General features: G+C 44.9%; 1 protein-coding gene across 1 annotated transcript; it reads left to right on the plus strand.

Annotated features, from left to right (window-relative positions):
* Positions 1–3,731: 3,731 nt before the first annotated feature.
* Positions 3,732–18,789, plus strand: C2CD2L (C2CD2 like). The gene is made up of 14 exons (XM_083162527.1): positions 3,732–4,254; positions 6,539–6,634; positions 7,281–7,400; positions 9,678–9,785; positions 9,917–10,024; positions 10,410–10,512; positions 10,692–10,803; positions 10,962–11,026; positions 11,103–11,230; positions 11,853–12,024; positions 14,161–14,259; positions 15,101–15,234; positions 15,552–15,813; positions 17,532–18,789. Exons 1-14 carry the CDS (start codon positions 3,811–3,813, stop codon positions 17,738–17,740), a joined length of 2,160 nt encoding a protein of 719 aa, XP_083018653.1. The 5' UTR covers positions 3,732–3,810; the 3' UTR covers positions 17,741–18,789.
* The last annotated feature ends 1,961 nt before the right edge of the window (positions 18,790–20,750 follow it).

Consider the following 20,750-nt stretch of genomic DNA (forward strand, 5'->3'; position numbering starts at 1 on the left):
CACTTCTTTCCTGTCATTTGTTCTCAGCCATAGATTGTTTGTCTTTGACAGGGATGGGGAACCGTTGACCCTCTAGCTGTTGTTGAACTACACATCCCAGCATGCCCTGGTACAAGTTTTGCTATTTGGTCATGCTAAAACTGTTGCAGGGCATGCTGGTATGTGTAGTTCAACAACAGCTGGAGGGCCAAAGGATCCCTGGTCCATGACCTAACTTTACAATTGATTTATATTTCATGTTCTTGTTCATCTTATTGGGAAACATACGTATGTCAACTACATATTGTCGACATGTGCTGTATGTCGACATTGTACAAGGCATACATGTGTCCAATTTTGACATCTAACCTTGGCGGTAATGTCAACAGTTTCAGTATGTCCGCACATCGTATGCAATATCCATTTTGGAGGCTCCCTGTCACTCACTGCTCTACTCAAATCAATGGTGAGCAGATGCCGTTTGAATGCATCTATTCACGGGAGACAGAGGGACTGGCCAGCAGCTCTCAGAACACTGGGCATGCCCCCATAGTGACTAAAACATGGGACGTCACGGCTTGTGGTCACGGGATTCCTGCAAGATGCGCTCCTTTTCTGGACCGCGTAGAATGTTGGGATGTATGCTAGTGTCAATATCTGGTGTACCACCCTGGCCACTGCCTGAAGCCAGACACTTGCATAGCAGACAGGAGCCACTGGTACTGGTGACGGTGTCTGCAACTGCACCCCGCGAAAGGGATCAAACTCCAAATAAACTGCAGCTCCTGACAGCACAGCAGGAAGCTTCAGAAAGCAATGGCTGTTTGGAGCTGTAGATTATTTTGAGTTTGATCAGGGTAGTGGTGTGCGAGTCTCTGGGCCAGGCATAATATGTAAGAGGCACTACTGTGTGACATAATGTATAAAAGCACTGCTACTAATCAGGCATAACAACTGTATAAAGGTTACAACTGTGTAGCGTAACATTAATATGTTGCTCTAATGTGGTGCAATGTGTAGAAGGGTACTACTGTGTGAATATAATGTGAATAAGGGACAATACTGTGTGGTGTAATGTGAATATGGGGTCTATTGTGTGGTGTAATGTGAATAACACCCGTACACCCGTACCTGGCCTGCCGCATCTGCGGTCACGGTCCCGTCTCTCCTGGCACAGGCTCCTGCTGCAGCTATAATGAAAAGTGACACTTAGAAAATGGCTGCCCCCATACTGCAAACAGTTTTTAAGGATTCTAGGGAGGCCGCCGCCACCTCCTCTAGCATCCTCAAAAACTGTCTGCAGTATGGGGGCAGCCATTTTCTACGTGTCACTTTTCATTATAGCAGCAGGAACCGGCGCCGGGAGAGACGGGACCGTAAGGACAGGCCAGGCACCAGCAGAAAGCAGCGGGTAACTATAACCCCACAGACCACGTGGGGCTGTGGAGCTATAGTTACGCCACTGGTGTTGAATATACTACTATAGTTACAAATATTTAGCTAACTATCCCTTTCTCGCTGCATGAGTTGTCTGCACATTGTAGACTATAGAGCTCTTTTTCAGCTAGTGCTTAAAAAAGTATATTATCTGGCCACTAACTGCATCAGCGCTTGAGTTTGCAGGTTAGCCGTTCATTTGTGACTGTGGGAGGGTTGGTTAGGGTTTGAGCATGAGAGGGGTAGTTAGGTAAAGGCTGTGGGAGGGGAAGGTTAGGGTTAGGCTATGGGAGGCAGAGTTTAGGGTTAGGCTACGGAAGGGGCGGGTGATTTTATAATTAAATGAAATGACATGACCTTACCTTGTTTGTACCCCTGCACTGGGTACCACACAGATACTGAACCCAGCAGCTCAGCTGCAGGGCACACCCCAGAGTGCCATAGAAATGCCCATGGGTGAAGCTAGACACACCCTTTGAGTAAAGCATGACACGGCGTGCCGCGTTTAGCATGGCACATTTGCTTCTGGCAGCCGATCTCCCTGAAACTAGTTTTCAAAAGTAGGCAAGTATGGATTACTGTAGTGTGGCCACATCCCTTCCCCAAAACACCATGCACCTTTCTTGGCTCATGCTCCTTCCCTCTCAAATATTTGTTACTAATGTTTTTGGCCACTGTTTGGCAATATTTTTTGCTCTGTTTATGCTGCTGATTATATTAAGAATTAAAATGGATATTTACCGCCAAATTATTTTTTTAGGTGTCATAAGTGCTTCTTGGTTAAGACTGTTTTATAATAAATATTTTTTTATTTCAAAGAAATGCAGAATTTATTTAAGATTCCATATTTCTGTTTCAAATCAACAGCAGTAGCCTCAGTTTGCTGCTTGTGCAGTGTTATTTACATTGTTATACTATTCAGTGTGCGATTGCAGTGTATATTAATAAGCATGCTGTGGAGTTACATTTGGGGTTTATTCTAGTTCATTCTTTCTGACAAAATCCTTCTTAGATGGACAAAACCATGTGCACTGCAGGGGGGCAGATGTAACATGTGCAGATAGAATTAGATTTGGGTGAGTTATTTTGTTTCTGTGCAGGGAAAATACTGACTGCTTTATTTTACACTGCAATATAGATCTCACTTTGAAGTAAAACCCCACCCAAATCTAATTCTCTCTGCACAAGTTACATCTTCCCCACCCGCAGTGCACATGGTTTTGTCCATCTAAGAAGGATTTTGTCAGAAAGAATGAACTAGAATAACCCCCATTATTATACTATCCAGTGTGCGATTATAGGAATGCTATGCAGTGTATATTAATAAGCATGCTGTGGAGTGTTACATTGTTATACTATCCAGTGTGCGATTATAGGAATGCTATGCAGTGTATATTAATAAGCATACTGTGGAGTGTTACATTGTTATACTATCCAGTGTGCGATTATAGGAATGCTATGCAGTGTATTTAGACTATTTTGTAATATAAGCATGCTGTGCAGTGTGAATAAATAATGATACTATGCAATGAGTGCCAATGGGAATGCTGTGTAGTGTGTGTAACTTGTAATGCTGAGTTGTGTGTGTGTAAATGTGAATTATATTCAGTGTGTGTAAATGAGAATGCTGTGCAGTGTTTGTAACTGACAATGCTATGCAATGTTTGTAAATGAGAATGCTGCGCAGTGTGTACGTAACTGGGAATGCTGTGTGGTGTGTGTAACTGGTTATGCTGTGCTGTGTGTGTAATTGAGAATGCTTTGCAGTGTGTGTGTGTGTGTGTGTGTGTGTGTGTGTGTGTGTAACTGGGATTGCTGTGCAGTGTGTGAATGGGAATGCTGTGTGGTGTGTGTAACTGTGAATGTTGTGCGGTGTGTGTGTGTAACTGAGAATGCTGTGCAGTGTGTAACTGGGAATGCTGTGCAGTGTGTCTGTAAATGGGAATGCTGTGCAGTGTGTGTAATTTGGGGATACTGTGCAGTGTGTAATGGGGAACGCTGTGCAGTTTGAGTGCAATTGGGAATGCTGTGCAGTAATTTTGGGATGCTGTGGTGTGTGTAACTGTAAATGCTGAGCAGTGTGTGTAATTTGGGGATGCTCTGCATTGTCTAACAGGGAATGCAGTGCGTAAAGGGAATGCAGTGCAGTGTGTGGGTGTAACGGAATTCTGTGTAGTGTGTGCAACTGGGAATGCTGTGCAACTGCAATGTGTGTGTCATTTGGGGATGCTGTCACTGCGCTTCAGTCAGCCCAGCAGAGCGCGTCGGGGGCACCCCGGATAACCCATGATGGGCGGGGCTATGTCTGGGGGGCGGGGTCCCCATTAGGAGGACGCCGGGGAAGCAGCAGTAATATAAGAGTACAGATCAAGGATAGGGGAGACAGACAGGTGCATGTTACATAACTCGGGGCCGGCAGGGGGAGGAGGAGCAGCAGCACTGCAGCGGGTGGTCAGGGGGTCGCACACAGACAGTCACCATACATGTATATCCACAGGGGCTTCTCACGGTCCCCTGGTCACTGCTGACCGCCGTCTGATCTCCGGCCTACAGCCCCCCCATCCCCTGAGCCCGGCTGTCACTGCGGGGTACGAGATGGATGACTCCCCGGCCGGGGCTCCGTTCTCCCTCGGCCCGGAGCTGGGCTTTGCTGCTCTGTTGCTCCTGTTTGCAGCATCGCTAGTGATCGTGCTGGCCTGGTTACTGCAAGTCACCCGGGGGTCTCCTGCCCCGGGGGCCCGCAGCCTTCTCCGTGCACTCTGCGGCTTCCCCTCCATCCGGGAGAACTGGAGCAAAGCCTGGGCTCAGGCCCTGAACCGGGAGGCGGCGAGGAGTCAGGTGAGCTGCGCTGCTGATGTGTGTTCCGCTACCCGTGCCTCATGCACACAGCACCGGGGGATGCGGTATTACAGGGCTCAGGGCTTTCCGCTAGCACTGGTGCTTTCACTGCGTGTAGGATTTACAAGGTGTAGTGCACTGCTGGAGCTTTCACTGCCTGTAGGATTTACAAGGGGTTGTGCACTGCTGGAGCTTTCACTGCCTGTAGGATTTACAAGGGGTTGTGCACTGCTGGAGCTTTCACTGCCTGTAGGATTTACAAGGGGTAGTGCATTGCTGGCACTGGAGCTTTCACTACCTATACACTACCTAGTGTATTGCTGGCAGTAGTACTTTCACTGCCTGTAGGATTAACACGGGGTAGTGTATTGCTGGCACTAGTGCTTTCACTGCCTGTAGAATTAACACGGGGTAGTGTATTGCTGGCACTAGTGCTTTCACTGCCTGTAGGATTAACATAGGGTAGTGTATTGCTGGCACTAGTGCTTTCACTGCCTATAGGATTTACACAGGGTAGTGGATTGCTGGCAGTAGTGCTTTCACTGCCTAATGGGTTTACACGAGGTAGTGCATCGATTAGCACTAGTGCTTTCACTACCTATAGGAGTTACATGGGGTAATTTGTTGCTTTCACTCGCTGTGAATAGCATTACATGGGGTAGTGTAATGTAGGCACTAGTGCTTTCACTGCATGGGGGAGTTACAGGAGTGGTCTATTGCGGGCACTAATGCTTTCACTAATAAGCGCTGCATATTCCGTTGCGCTTTACAATAGCAGACAGTGATACAACAAAACAGGGTATTTACAGACAGTCAAAATGTAGGATTTCACTTACTGCCTATAGGATTTACACAGGGTTATAGTGCTGACACCAGTGCTTTCCCTCACTGTGTATACCATTTACACTGGTAGTGTATTGCTTTCTGTCAGTGTGTATAGGATTTACACTGGGTATCCCGACTGGCCGGACAAAGCCCCTTAATGGCTCGCTGCGCTCGCCATGCTACAGACACGTTATTCTCCCTCTATGGGGGCCATGGACCCCCACGAGGGAGAAAAGCTGGTGGCCGTCGGGAACCCGTCTGTCGGTGTTTTAACAGTCGGGATCCTGACGTCTGGTAAATGACTGTCGGGATCCCGTCCGGCACCCTTAGTGTTCAGTCGCTGCATATAGGATTTACATGGGCTAGTCAGTGTATTGCTGGCACTTTGTATTGCTTTCACTGCCTGTAGGATTTACACGAGGTAGTGTATTGCTGGCACTAGTGCTTTCACTGCCTGTAGGATTTACACGGGGTAGTGTATTGCTGGCACTAGTGCTTTCTCTGCCTGTAGGATTTACACGGGATAGTGTATTTCTGGCACTAGTGCTTTCAGTCAGTGCGTATAGGATTTACACGGGGTAGTGTATTGCTGGCACTAGTGCTTTCACTGCCTGTAGGATTTACACTGGGTAGTGTATTGCTGGCACTAGTGCTTTCACTGCCTGTAGGATTTACACGGGGTAGTGTATTGCTGGCACTAGTGCTTTCACTGCCTGTAGGATTTACACTGGGTAGTGTATTGCTGGCACTAGTGCTTTCACTGCCTGTAGGATTTACACGGGGTAGTGCATTGCTGGCACTAGTGCTTTCACTGCCTGTAGGAGTTACACGGGATAGTGTATTTCTGGCACTAGTGCTTTCAGTCAGTGCGTATAGGATTTACACTGGGTAGTGTATTGTTGAGGTGCTGATGCTTATTCTTGTGATTATTCACATGCATATCATCCAACCGGTATATATGTGTCTGAGACTATAAACGTCATGTGAAGATCAGATCTGTTTGCACCTGGCTGAATTTGTTTGCAAATTAAACAAATGAAAGGCTTTCATGGCTGATTTTCCTATCGCTCTGGTGTCACAGGCACTTTACATGCGACCATTTGTTCAACCCGTACAGCAATGATTGCAATCTGTGAGTCTTCGAATGCTGGGTCACCATGCTAACAGACCTGATCCAGGGGCAGTACTAGGCCAGTTGGCATGTTACAGAAGCCGGTGATGTGTTCTCTTCTATTCCTGCTACTAGCCACATGGGCGTAACAAGGATATGTAGAGAAACAAAGCACAGATCCACTTTTATCACATTAATCTGGATTCAGTGGTGTCTTGCTGAACACATCAAATATTCATATGAGTGGGATGTTAGGGGGCACTGGGTAGTCTGCTGCTGGTGTGCGCTGTGTAGTATATTTGTGGTTACAGCATTGTACATCCTCTGATCATGTCTTTTGTGTTCTAGAGTTCCTTACAGATGCTGTTTGAAGAAAATCTCCCACTCCAGCCGAATGTGCACATCAGTCACGTGACCTGTACAAAACACTCGGAGAGCAGCATGGTGAGGATATAGTTGCTACTGGTTACACAGGAATCCTATACCTAAAAGTTCAGACTTTGTTGTCAAACATTTAAATCCAGATTGCTTGCGTGCAGAAGACCACACACTAGTGCTTCCTGGGTGCCGGACGGGATCCCGACAGTCATTAACACAAAGTTGGGATCCTGACTGTTAAAACACTGACGGCCGGGTTCCCGATGGCCGTCTGCTACTCTCCCTCGTGGGGGTCCACGACCCCCATAGAGGGAGAATAGAATAGGTGGCAAGCACAGCAAGCCACCGTGCCTGCAGGGTGGTGAGCGCAGGGAGCCCGCAAGCCGGCCAGTTGGGATCCCGACGTTGGGCTAATGACTGTCGGAACCGCATACCACACCCTTGCTTCCTATAGAGGTTATTTCACCTAAGGATGACTTGCTGCTGGGGTGGTGTTGGGATTCTGACAACTGCACCCTTTATTGCAGTGCGATTGTGCCCCAGAGCCACATAGGAGTGTGTATTCAAATTTGTGATTTAGGGGTAAGTGCAGCTGATATGCACACTGGCATCACCCCTAATTGAATTAACACTGATTGGTGTACCTGATATTTAGGTGCCGATATACAAACCCTGCTTGGCTGGCACTGATTAGACATCTATTCCCCCCCAGGTGCTGCTGTGCGGGTTCTCTGCGGACACAGTCAGATTTCCCGTCTCCGTCACCCAGGAGTCCCCGGTTGCTGTTTCCTGTGATACCTATCAGGTTTCCGTCACTATACAGAAGGCACAGGTAAGCTGTAGCTGTATGGGTATTGGCAAACGAATCCACCTGGCTGTACATATTCCTAGTTGCTGGCACTCTGCCCCACACCTGGGCATGTGCTTCATGAATATTACTGGAGATTCTTCTAGTTCCTAGTAGAGGGGCCAATCTTGGGATCCTGGGACATGGCCCCAAAATGTCTAGGATTTCGGTATTAGATTGCCCATGCGCAGTGTAATGCCGCGCAGCGTCTGAGCACCCGCCGAGATGCTGTCCGGCTTTTCCCGAGCCCGGCGTGCAGCCCTTGGTCATAGGTCACGCTGTGCAGGCAGCACCTCCATCACTGACACTGTACACCTACCGTCAGCACGCAAGCACCTCTGCTGCCTAGCGTAACACCCACCTAGCGGCCCCGCTTCCTCACGTAAGTTAATATCAGGAAAGGGGCATTTTTCTTTTAGGAATGCCAATGCCGGGAATACCGGGGTTGAGCGTTTTTCAAACCCCATTCCCAGAGTTGAAAAATTGGCATCCCTAGTTACTAATAAGGAGTTCTGCATTTATACAGTATGTCCAAACCTGACGGATGCAGTGACTACCAGCTCTGTACTGTGCTGCATTAGTTACCTCTGCTCTCGGGCTTGCTCAATAATCAGTCTGTAATTTCTGTGACCCGTATCTACAGTATGTAACATGGCAGGTTACATGTTTTACTGTAGAGGGGATTCCCTTCCTTATTACCTATTTTTTACTGCCTTTTTTTACTTTTATTTTATTTAGTGGTTAAATTATAATTTTTCACTTACTCAAAGCATTGGAGTATGCGACTATACATGGCCAATTTATTAATCGGGTGCCGGACGGGGTCCCCACAGTCTGGATCCCGGCAAGTATTCACCCGACATCGGGATCCCGACTGTCAAAACACCGACAGCTGGGTTCCCGACGGCCACCTGCTATTTTCCCTCGTGGGGGTCCACGACCCCCAAAGAGGGAGAATAGAATAGGTGGCTCGCGTATCGAGCCCGCAAGGGGCTTAGTTGCGCTAACCATGCTGTCTGGGTCCAGCCTCTTGGGATCCCGACGTCTGGCTAATGACTGTCGGGATCCCGACTGTCAGACCCCTATACCACACCTGAATTAATCAACCCCTGCAGAGACTCTGCATTGTGGTTCCACGGCTGCTGCACATGAGTGGGGACCATTAGGCAGAGGATTCCAGGGGTACCCGCTGCTGGCTAACTGCCTATTCTAGCACATGGACTACAGTTTGCATTGTGTTCCCTCTAAGCTTCTTTTACAGGGTGTCTCACCCTACCCGTTTTCTAAACCTCAAACTACACCCTGCCCTTGTGTGTGGCACTGTGCACCCTTAGGCTGACCCCCACCATGCTGACATGCCGCTGAGAACTTCCGGTGTGTGGTATAATGTGTAAGAGGCATTACAATGTGCCATAATGTGTAATTGTCATTACGACAGAATATGTAATGGGTATAGCACAGTATGACAATGTTTAATGGGTGTAATCCTATTGCAGTGTGCAATAATTTATAAAAAAAATTTTTTTTAAATATATGGTTCTAATGTAAATTTCTAAATAAATTGTACCCTGCCTGGTGGTCAGCACCCTGCCCTAAAAAAAATCCTAGAGTGAACTCTAATAGGCTAGCATCATCAGACGGCTGTAGATGCAGGGTCCAAGCTTGAAAATGCTAGGTAAATATAGCACCATTGCAGTCCCTATAGACACCTGTGGGACTGAAGAGATCACAGCAGATATCAGAACTATCTGAACACAGCCCTAAATTGGAGGGATACTAATTTATTTGCAGCACCCCCTTCTCCCGATAAAGTGTTTTCTGGGACTAAGCAACAAATCTTTAATAATAAATGGGTCCTTTAATGGATTTACCCCTTAAGACTGTGGGCCGGATGCACTAAGCTTCAGAAGTAATAAAATGGCAAGTGATAAACAACCAACCAATCTCCTGCCTGACCTTTTTCAAATAGTCTGTGACATGTCAGGTAGGAGCTGATTGGCTGGCTGTTTATCACTCTCCATTTTATCACTTTTGAAGCTTAGTGCGTCTGGCCCCCTGTCGTTTGTTCTAACTCTTGCAGCAAGGAAAATACTATTGCAATGGTCTCTGTATCGCTCTACAGATTTCATAGTGATGTGTTGATGCCAACGTAGATTTGTGTTTAATTTCTCTAATTGTAGTATATCAAAATGTTTCATGGCTTTCATCTAAAAGACCAACAGCAACGCTTACACCACTTTTTTCTTTACTTTCTGTACCCAGATAGAAGTGCAGCTGCAGGAGCTGCCCCAGGAAGGACTTCTCGTGTCATGGGGGTTTAGGGACCACCCTGATCTTGCACTGCAGATTGAACCCAAGTATTTGCACCAAGTGAGTTTGCAGCAACGCCTACATCTGAAACGACAGAATTTGGTGCTTGCAGTTTCCGCGTAAAAATAAAATAAATTGTGAACCAGTCACTATGAATGCTCTGTCTAAGGTAACTGTCTTTGTACACACAGAGTGATGGGGGCGCAGATCTCTGCACAGTACAAGACCTAATACAGAATACACTGCTCACTGCAGAACCAGCTATGACCTTCAACCTCAAAGCTTGTGATGGTGATACGGTGAGTTGTTTGCTTTTTCATACATATAGGCCCTTACTCTGGTTCACTCGCAAAGGCAAATTTCTTCTCAAATGGACAAAACCATGTGCACTGCAGGGGGGCAGATGTAACCTGTGCAGAGAGAGTTAGATTTGGGTGAGTTTTATTTAGTTTCTGTGCAGGGTAAATACTGGCTGCTTTATTTTTACGTTGCACTATAGATGTTACTTGAAAGTAAAACCCCACCCAAATCTAATTCTCTCTGCACAAGTTACATCTGTCCCACCTGCAGTGCACATGGTTTTGTCCATTTGAGAAGGAATTGGTCTTTGCGAGTGAACCAGAATAAGGGCCATAGCCCACTCTCAATAGTAATATAAAATAAGAGCATATGTTCTGCACACAGGGTGCCTACGACAGGCTGCCATCTGGATCCCCATCTAGAACAGAGGGTTGCAAACTTCTTATTCGCCAGCTGCGACTACAAGAGGTCTTTTTGCCGGATGCTGGTAGGAATCTCTTACTTTTCTATGACCGTGCCACCCTTGCACTGTTAAATCCAGTATAATATTCTAATGGCGATCACTCTGATTTTTAAAGGTTTCTTTAAAATGTATTTTTTCTGATTTTAAAGGTTTCTTTAAAATGTATTTTTTCTTTCTCCTCTGGTTACGGGGACCTCCCTCAGATACGGAGCTGATGTGTGAAGCAGAACTGGATAACCCCTGCCAGCGGAAAGCCACGCGCAGTGTCCGAGGACAGAGAACAGGGCACGTCTCATGGAGTGAGGAGATCACATTGTGAGCAGCTGCAGGTGTAAGGGGTAACTGGGTTTGGGTTACAAAGGGGTAGACTACATGTTTGCTTGAACAGAGCTTTCTTGTGTTGTGACTGCGTTTTCAATCACTGTGCGGTTTTTGTGATCAAATGGATAATGCTAATTGTTCTGCTCATGCAGTGACCTCACCCAGCAGAGCACTGAGCTGTCCTTCAAAGTGTGGCAGATACGCCGGACTGCTAACAGTAAGTCATTACAATATTGACTTCTCTGAAATGCTGCACGTTCTCCTGCTCATCTCCCTGTTCCATTTCTGTGCAGATGTCCTACTGGGACACACAGTGGTAGCTCTGGGGTCATCACATAGAGAGCTGTGTGGAAGGCATCTGTATCCACTCATTCCAAGCTCCTTGCTGTCTAAAGTCACAGCACCAGCCATATCTGTGGAGGTGAGTAATGATGCACTTTAAAGCTGACCATGCATTAGAGCGGTATTAAGGATGCCAATCCCGGGGCATTTTTTTCAATCCCAGGTTCTGGGATTGGAAAATGCTTAATTCCGCAGCTTTACTTCCGCGGGCGGTGGCCGGGAGCGGGTCAGAGCAGCACTGCCGGGGTGCCTGTCTGCTGCCTCCGGATGGGTAGCGGCAGCATCAGCTGGGCAGAAGGGGTGGCTAGTAGTTACAGTGCAACCGGGAGCGGTCAGCTGTGACAAGACGCTGCGGCCTGTGCAGAATGACGGTCAGAGGTCACTGCGCAGACTTCACGCCGGGGTCGGATACTCCAAACCCTGTATTGAAATCCTGGACATTTTGGGGCCAAATCCCGGGACCCCCCCCCCCCAAGCTATCATGTACGAACGCTCACTTGATCACTCTTGATCAGGTCGTATGCAGGTCATTCTAGTGTATGGCCAGTGTTTTCTGTACAGAAGCCAAAGATGAACACAGCTCTTTCTGATCTACTTAAGAGAATTTTGCCTACTTTTAGTTTGAATAGAAACACACACTTTTTTTTCCCTTCTGGGTAATACAAATTTTGGTAACTTGCAGTTTTGTTTCAAACTCTTAGTTTCATTTCCCAGAAGTGAGCCTGACGCGCGCAACATTGGGGACTTCTACTCAGAGAATCAATATAACGCCTACCAAGAAAGTTGAGATGGATCGCACAGTTATGCCAGATGGGACTATTGTAACTACTGTGACCACCATTCAGTCCAGACTGAAGCTCGATGGCAGAATTGGTAAGTGGCTTTTTACTGGTCCCCACCTCCATCAATTTATTTATTTTTCTTTTCAAATGACATTCAGTGTTTTGGGGGGAGGCAGGACCCTGAAATCTATAATTAGAAACCAAATGAGAGGTGCTATTGTGCTGAGACATGTAGTTCCACAAAGAGAAAATGCAGATGCACACTCTATAATCCCAAGTACTGCTAATTAGAATAATTCTAAGGATCCCTGCAATATAAGTTTAGCATAGTTTTTTTGGCCAACAAATCCTGGTAACACTCAATGAGTTTCGGACATTCCTTCATCACGAGTGTATAGTAAAATGAATGACCGGTCCGGTTTTTAGACCCAAAAGCACACCTATATTGAATCCGCTGCATCAGCGGTGTTCAGTAGCCGGCGGATGTCTGCTTCTGAAAACCGGAAGCAAGATGGCCGTGCGTGTCACGACTTATTTGGAACGTATGCGTTATGTGGAACGCATACAGTGGAATCAGCTGTATGTGTCGCGGCTGTTACACCTTTGCTTAAGCAATCCTCTTTGAATGCCGCCAGAGTTACTTTTGCGTGTCACGGCCATTTTGCTAATATAGTACATGGCAATTTATAAATAATAAAATACAAAGCATTCTTTAAACAATTCCGTAAAATATACATATTGTATCAACATTTGCGCAATCGCAATTGATTAGGAATAAATAGATTTTAGTTTTCAAGAATTTTATTAGGTTTTACAATATAATATTAAGGTAAGTAGTACAACAATATCCATTTCACACAAAATGAACCGTGCATAGGTTATACAAAGACATGTTCCATCTTGTACAGTCTATACTAGAATTGTAACAATATGCCGGAATGAGCATATGGAAGAGGAAATTATGATTAGAAGGAGATTCCTAACAATAATCAATCATTGGAACCACCATAAACATTTCCAAATCTTATGCAAATAATCTTTTCAAAGAGTATGGGGGGGGGGGGGTGGGGGGGTGAAGACAAGACGAGGGACACATAAGGGAAGAGTGGTCTGGGGGTTCTATCTATTGGAGTATTATCTTTTAGAAGTAACACACATACCTACACATCCATATGAATGGACCGCTACAGCCAGCCTGTGAAAGAACAAGCAGGGCCATAGGCGAGTCTTAAAACTTTCGTCTTTGTTTTCTCCTTACTGGACAAGAAGGGGGGGATACTTGCTATAATAGGTGAGTCTGGTAATAACGAGTCAATCATCAAATGCATGCAGGTATATTTAGTCAGCAGACCTTTTTTGGTGTCAATATCGACACTTAACATGGGGCCCCTATTAGTGTAACGCGTACTCTTGCGTTGCTCTCTTCGATTGCCATGCTCCAAGCTTGGTGCCTTCACTTGGCACACTTTACGAATTGCAATTTTTTTTCCACATGGATGGTAAAATATGACCGTCCCCATAAAATGGAGAAAAAAAAATTGAAACTCATGTTGACCATACAATAGCTTCCCATTGAGTTACACTTCATTCTATTGAGTTAGGTGAGATTATGAATCTGGTTTTATACCATCAAACTCCTATGGAAACTAGCCAGATGGTTCATCACTGCTACCCTTTCTATGAAAGTGTCTGAGGGCCAGATTCTCTAAGCTTCAAAAGAGATAAAATGGAGAGTGATAAACAACCAGCCAATCGGCTCCTGTCTGACATTTTTCAAACAGTCTAACAGGGCAGGTAAAAGCTGATTGGCTGGCTGTTTATCACTCTCCATTTTATCTCTTTTGAAGCTTAGAGAATCTAGCTCTGACAATGGGAAAAGCCAACCACTTATTGTTCATGAGGGTAACTTGTGGCCGTGTCTTTAGTACAGAGGCAGATGGCTATCCATTGTTATGGGCCAGTAAAGAAAACTGATTCATTTGGATAATTTTGAACTTCAGTACCCTCAGCACCAGGTTCTTTGCATTGCCTTCTGTATTGTATTGCAGCTGATAACAATAGGCCTTGGTGTGCCATGGCTATCCAGAGACGGCTAGATGAGGATGGCTCCACCTGTATATGTATTTGTGTATATCTTATATATATTTTGGATGTCTTTGTTCATATTAGGTAGTTGTTAGCTTAGATAGTGTGGTTGTAATAATCATGACCTTTTTTTCATTTTTAGATTCTCCTGCCAGTTCACCCTCAAAAGTAGAAGTGACTGAGAACAAGCCAGTGATCTTTCCCCGTAGCTGCTCTCCTGGCTCTTCTCCAAGTGGCAGTGGTAAGGCTCTAGTCTGTTAGGGGTTCTGTGCAGGGTGGTTTATGCTTGGCCTCTCTGGAACATCCGGAACCACTGTGCATGAATGTCAAAGCAGAGAAACCGATTCTCTGAGTGAGGATGACAGATGTCTAGGTTATTCAATATCCCAGTGGTTCCCAACCCTGGTCCTCAAGTACCCCCAACAGTGCACGTTTTCCAGGTCACCCAGCAGGTGCACTCATTATTCAGACACATTTAAAAAGATCCAGGGGTGGAGCTAATTATGTCACTTGTGATTGTGAGTGGAGACCTGGAAAACGTGCACTGTTGGGGGTACTTGAGGACCAGGGTTGGGAACCACTGCATTACCCTCTGAAACAGAATATGGCACCCTATTGGATGGCTATGGTTCCCGCCCATTTGGGTCCACTGCATGTTTCCCACCCATAGATTATTTCCGTTAACAGCCAATTGTAGTCTTTCAGAGCTACAGCCCCCATTCTCCCCCTGGAAGATGCCACTATGAAAAAAAAGGGTTTTACAGGCTTGCAAGACTATTTCCCTGTATAATGATTGTTGCATTGCTTGGCTCATGTCTGTTACATTTACTCTGACTGCGCAGCTATGTTCGATGTGTCTTTAATGTGGACTACTTTTCCCTATTTTGTACTTCGTTTCTGCACCATCAAATGCAATGCAGAATCAATGACGTTTAGTGTTCAGCATAAATGTCTTTTCTATGTCTTCATTTATAATAAGAATAAATAAATTGTGCCTTAATTGTACTCTTGTGCATTATATTGTGAAGATCGTTGTCTGGGGGTAAAAGTTTTTTTATCTAAGAAGCTTACCTTTCCAACAGGGGGCTCTCCAGCCTCATTAAAGCTGGACCCAGTGGCAGAAACAGCGATTAGACAGCTGACTGAGCCTGGCAACAAGTCAGCCAAGAGGACGCCCACTAAACGCAGCACCTTGATCATTTCGGGAGTATCAAAGGTAGGACCGCCCTTCCCAGGGCTGTGTGTGTGTGTGTGTGTGTGTGTGTGTGTGTGTGTGTACACATGTGCAGACTAGATGAGCTAAGTGGTTCTTATTTGGGGTTGAGATCTGTATATTTGTGTAACATACAATAAGGCACATGTCCAACACCGCATAAAGGATAAGAGCCAATCCCGTTTTATAGTTTTAAGTGTGTTTTTTTTTTTTTTTTTAAATAAATACTTTTTACAAATCGTGAGTATTGGTATGCTATACTACTTTAAAGTGTAAGTGGTGATTGGAAGAATGATCACCTGCTCCAACTTCCTTCGCAGGTCCCAGTTGGCGAGGACGAGATGGCACTGTCACTTGGATATGCAGCCTCTATGGATGCCTCATTGCAGGGCACGTCCACCTGCTTTCAGGAGTCGGTACTGGATGCTTCTTCTTTTCCTTCGGAGGTCACGACCGCTGTTGGCCAAGATGTTGATGACACCACGAGATCAGACATTTCCGATCGACCATCACTAGAGGAACTGGACTCTGACACGGGTTCCACTGGGGGATTGGAGACCCGCAGCCTTAAAGACCACAAAGGTACCTGGCTCAAATTAATTCTCTATTGTTGATTAAATAATTTTCCAGCATAGTTATGTATACCGATTGTTTAGTCAAAAGCATGTATTTGATATAAAAATATATTAAGGATTTTTTTTTTTTCCACCCCACCATTAGGCAAGTTAAATGTTAAATGAGTTATGCGACTTTTATGCATAAGTCCACCAGTAAAGCTGCAAAGGTTTGATGCTTTCCCACCATTGGAGTTATTATAGGAGGTGTTGGGGGTAAAAAAACTTTAATTAGCATTATCTGCTAAGTTACTGTTCTGATCTCTTTCCAGTTCTCTCCAAAACGATTTCTCCAGACCGATTTCATCAATGACGGCCAGCTCTCACCCTATAGGTGCCGAGACACGGTGCGCTGTGCTCCATGCATAAAGTTAAAGAATGCGATATGCTACAACAGCGTTGTAATCTAGTTCCATAAGTACATGCTGCACATACTTTTTGTGATGTGCTGTGTGTGGGAGTGTACATTGCATCGCAAGCCCAATACGCACAGTGTGTGGGCACCTCAACACAATTCTCCATGCTTTTTCCTCAATGTCTATGCCAGGGGTCACCAAACCAGTCCTTGAGATCTACCAACGGTCCACGTTTTCAAAAACACCTAGCTGGTGCACAGATGTAGTCATTACTAACTGTCACCTTTTTAAACCTGCCGCATTCATTCCTACTATAGATTCACATGTTGCCTAATATACATGAACTGTTGGTAGATCTTGAGGACCGGTTTGGCAACCCGTGGTATATGCTATCACTCTCCACTTTATCATTTTTGACGCTTGATACATCTGGCCATAAGTAGTTGGTTTAACACACAGATGTTCCTTCTCCGTAACCTTTTTTTTTGAGGCAATGCTTTTGCCTTGTAAGTGATTGCCGCTTTAAAAAAAAAAAAAAAAAAGCTTTGTCCGGCATCCCACACGGCCCTCAAACTCTGATATCATTACATCCCATCCAGAGAATTTTCAATAAATAAGAGTTCAGTTCTGCACTACGGACATGAGATCTGCCACACAGATATACTTGTATAGCAGGGTTTCATTGTGATTTCGCTGATCACTAACGTTTTATTTTCCTTCTTTGTGACAGAGACCGTACAACTAAATAGCCCAGACTGGGTATACGGTATTAGGTCGACAGTCACTAGGTTGGCGCAAGCAAAAAGTTGTCATGAACATGGTTGACTCGTGTTTTTCATGAGGATTACTTTTTTCTTAACCGTTTTGTTCATACTTTACCATCCCAGTGGGCATAGAGGGGTATATAATAGTAGTGTGCCCGAAACATGGCGAGCCATACAAGGTGATGTGGTACGCTTATATGGTGTCCATGTTGTCCTAGGCATGTTCATGTTGACCATTCTTGGGTGTCTACCATTAGTTGTTGACATAGTGACTTTCAACCTTTCTATATCAGAACTGACAGTCACTACAACGTAATTTCATACTTCATGCAACTGATCCGACAATATGCAGGAGGGGCGTGGGTACATCCTGTGTGTGTATATATATATATATATATATATATATATATATATATATATATATATATATATATATATATATATATATATATATATACACACAAGTAGAACTGTCCTTTTGGGTATGGAAATGAATTGTATTTTTCCATCTGATTTCATTCATACCTAACACTTTTTTTTTTTTTTTTTCCCTCGCTTCTTTGCAGTTGGATTCCTCCACAGCGGCACTAAACTTCTCTCCCGCTGGCATCATCGCTACACGGGCCTCAGTCAGTCACATGACGACTTGACAAACTCTGCCACTTCCGGCCGTAAGAAGAGCGGCAGTTTTCCACGGCGTCTGCTTAAACGTTTCTCTCTAAAGAGCAAGTCCAAGCCCAGTGTTAATGGGGGTGCTAAGGCTGGGGACAAGTAGATTTTTAAGACTCTTATCTACCTCTGGTCTGTCTATAGCATGTCCCTGCATTGCCTACATGTTACGAAGGGGTTTTCACCAATCCACAGGAGTGAAGCTCTCTAAGGCAAGCATGGCCTACAGCATGTGCTTCAAGTAAAGTATGGGTGCTGGAGTGCGTTCGTGTGTTGGCAAAAGGTGAGTGTAGGACAATTCGGAGAAATTATTGCTTCTTACCCAGCAGTCGTTCCACGAATGACCAACACCTTCAGTAGCGGTGCAATAATTCCGGTGTTTACTGTAAGCTGCCCTCCTTATTCTTACTGTCCCCCTAACTGCACTTACAGATGTAATGCTTCCATAGTATTGCACACCTAATTCATCAATATCCTTAACTGCAATATTCAGTCCGGAATTCTTCAAAATGCTTTTTTGTGCCAGAGACTCGGTTAAATGATACTGAGTGGGAAAGGACATCTATTCTATACATCTTGGGGCAGTTTTGGTGGCAAGCTATCAAACCAACATCACTTGTGTAGTTAAATGCATCTGCTCTGCTGGCCAGGGCACTCGATGGCACCTAGGAGTATAGTACATTAATGGCTTTTAAGGTGAATTATTTATATTGAGGAAAGGATATGTGTGTAGGCGGGTACACTGGCGGAAAGGGTGTAACATTAAAGAATGGGTAATCCACGTAAATGAGTTTTATGCTGCTATGATACAAAGGACGTGATAGTGATAGTAATTAGTAATTGTAAGTTTGTATTGTTTCCCTAACTTGTAAATATGTAAATGATTGATTATTTATGGAACCTCCGGTCCATCTCGCTACTGACCGTCCTTGCTGAGGATGATACTGTACTCGTGTTCTCTGCTAACCTAATGTTAGAGCTGGCTTCTGATATATGGATGTTTATCTTTTCCAACGACTTTAAACAAACAAATTTTGTTTTTTGAGAGTGAAACTTTTATTTAAATTGTGAAAACCTTTTTAATAAACTGGGTAAAAAACATTCAGGTCAAATGGGGTTATATGCAATTTAATGTTTTAATTTATTAAAATAAAATAGGCAACTAATGAATCTTTGTTTTTGTGATATTTTTCAAAGGTAATAACAGCCAAGTAACGTTCATTCTACTGCTGAAGTGGAGAGATTGAAGAGAATTTTATTAACCTTTTCAATGCGCCGTGTGTGTGGTGTGTGTTTTTTTTTGGGGGGGGGGGGGCGGGGTCATTTTTTGATTTCTATTTTGCTTAGAGAAGGCCATAGTTTGGACATGCTTGCTCTAAATGTAAAGAGCTGAGTATTGCTGCACCATATCACAGCAATCATCAGAAGACAGAGGCTTATCAAGCAACTAGGCGTAGGATCAGCATAGCACTGGCAGCAAGTCTACATCCTGCAATAAGGTGCAGTTAGTGTGGAGAGAACACTGCAACTGTAATCAGAATAATGGGGCAGATGTATGAAGCCTTAACAAGAGATAAATGCAAGTGTGATAAGGAGAGATAAACGTCCAGCCAATCAGCTCCTTACTGACTTTTTTCAAACACAGCCTGAAACATGGCAGTAAGCAGGTGATTGGCTGGGTTTATCTCTTTATCACCCCTGCATTTATCTCTTGTTAAGGCTTAATACATCTTCCCCATTGTGTGGTCTGATATTAAAGATATGTAAAGTACATAAAATGGGTAACAAATACATGTCAAGTTAAGAAAGGATGGCAAACAACTTGGCAGGATGGGCAAGTGGGAGGGTTTTACAATTGAAAGAGAGGCTTTAAGCTTGAGTCTGATTTGGTTCCTATGAAAAACCTCTCAATTAAAAAAACCGCACACCTAAGTAAATTTTGCCCCCTCTGTTTCTAGTGGTTGTTGCATTATACTTTTAGTTGCTGTACGTTATCTTTCAAATAACTCTCTATCATAATCTTGTATTGCCTTGAGTGTATTATGATATCTTGATTTTATAACTGAAATGGTGATTGTGACTATTTGTATCTTATACATAAGCTGGGTACTTGTGTAGTTTAACGGTGCCACCGCGTGCACAGTCTGTTTGAAACTTGGCAGCTTGCCAGACTCTGTTTAACTGTGCGCGTGCCGCTCTAGCTGTTCTCAGCGTAGCGCGTGCCTGCTTTACATATGTAATCTACGTTATCAGTGTAGCGCTGGCAGCAGCAGCGCGCGCTGACAGGTCATTGTGGTACTTGTAGTTCCACAGTGAAATAGACAGTCCTGCACACCGCTGACAACGGGGGCATGTAAACTGCACCCCACTAACGTACGGGGCTTCTAAACTAGACACCCCTGCACACGCTAAAATTTAGACGCTAAAGCGTCTAAATCCAGACTCCCTGGAAACCACTAAGAAGGGGGCATCTAAATTTAGACGCTAAAGCGTATGAATTTAGTTGGGTATAGGGGTGCAATGTGCAAAACATGCTTAAACCTGTTCACAATGGCACTAGTCGACGCAACAGCTGTCGACCATGTTAATTCCACTATCCACGCCACCCCAAAGCGTGGCGAGCGCAGCGGTACGTGTCCGACCGACCTTTTCATACCCCCATTATCCACATCGGCATGGAGTTGATTTTATAAAGTGTGGCGAGCCACCGTGCCCGAAGCGTGGCGAGGGGACGCTTATACCTGTGAAGTAATCCGCGGGGCTTGTTACGTCGACTAGTGTCATTGTGAACAGTTTTAAGGGTGTGATTTGCACAGTGCACCCCTATATACCCCTATACCCAACTAAATTCAGACGCTTTAGCGTCTAAATTTAGATGCCCCCTTCTTAGCGGTTTCCAGGGAGTCTGGATTTAGACTCTTTAGCATCTAAATTTTAGCGTGTGCAGGGGTGTCTAGTTTAGAAGCCCCGTACGTTAGCGGTGTGCCGGGGTGTCCAGTTTATATGCCCCCGTTGTCAGCGGTGTGCAGAACTGTCTATTTCACTGTGGAACTACAAGTACCACAATGACCTGTCAGCGCGCGCTGCTGCTGCCAGCGCTACACTGATAACGTAGA

This window comes from Crinia signifera, chromosome 19, assembly GCF_055691185.1.
Source record: "Crinia signifera chromosome 19, ASM5569118v1, whole genome shotgun sequence".
Taxonomy (NCBI): Eukaryota; Metazoa; Chordata; class Amphibia; order Anura; family Myobatrachidae; genus Crinia; species Crinia signifera.

Bases quoted from the DNA above. Each gene is read 5' to 3' on its own strand.
- C2CD2L (XM_083162527.1), top strand. From the start codon at position 3,811: ATGTTACATAACTCGGGGCCGGCAGGGGGAGGAGGAGCAGCAGCACTG. The intron at 10,804-10,961 runs GTGAGCAGCTGC...CTGCTCATGCAG, and splicing joins TGGAGTGAGGAGATCACATT to TGACCTCACCCAGCAGAGCA. The intron at 14,260-15,100 runs GTAAGGCTCTAG...CCTTTCCAACAG, and splicing joins CTCTTCTCCAAGTGGCAGTG to GGGGCTCTCCAGCCTCATTA.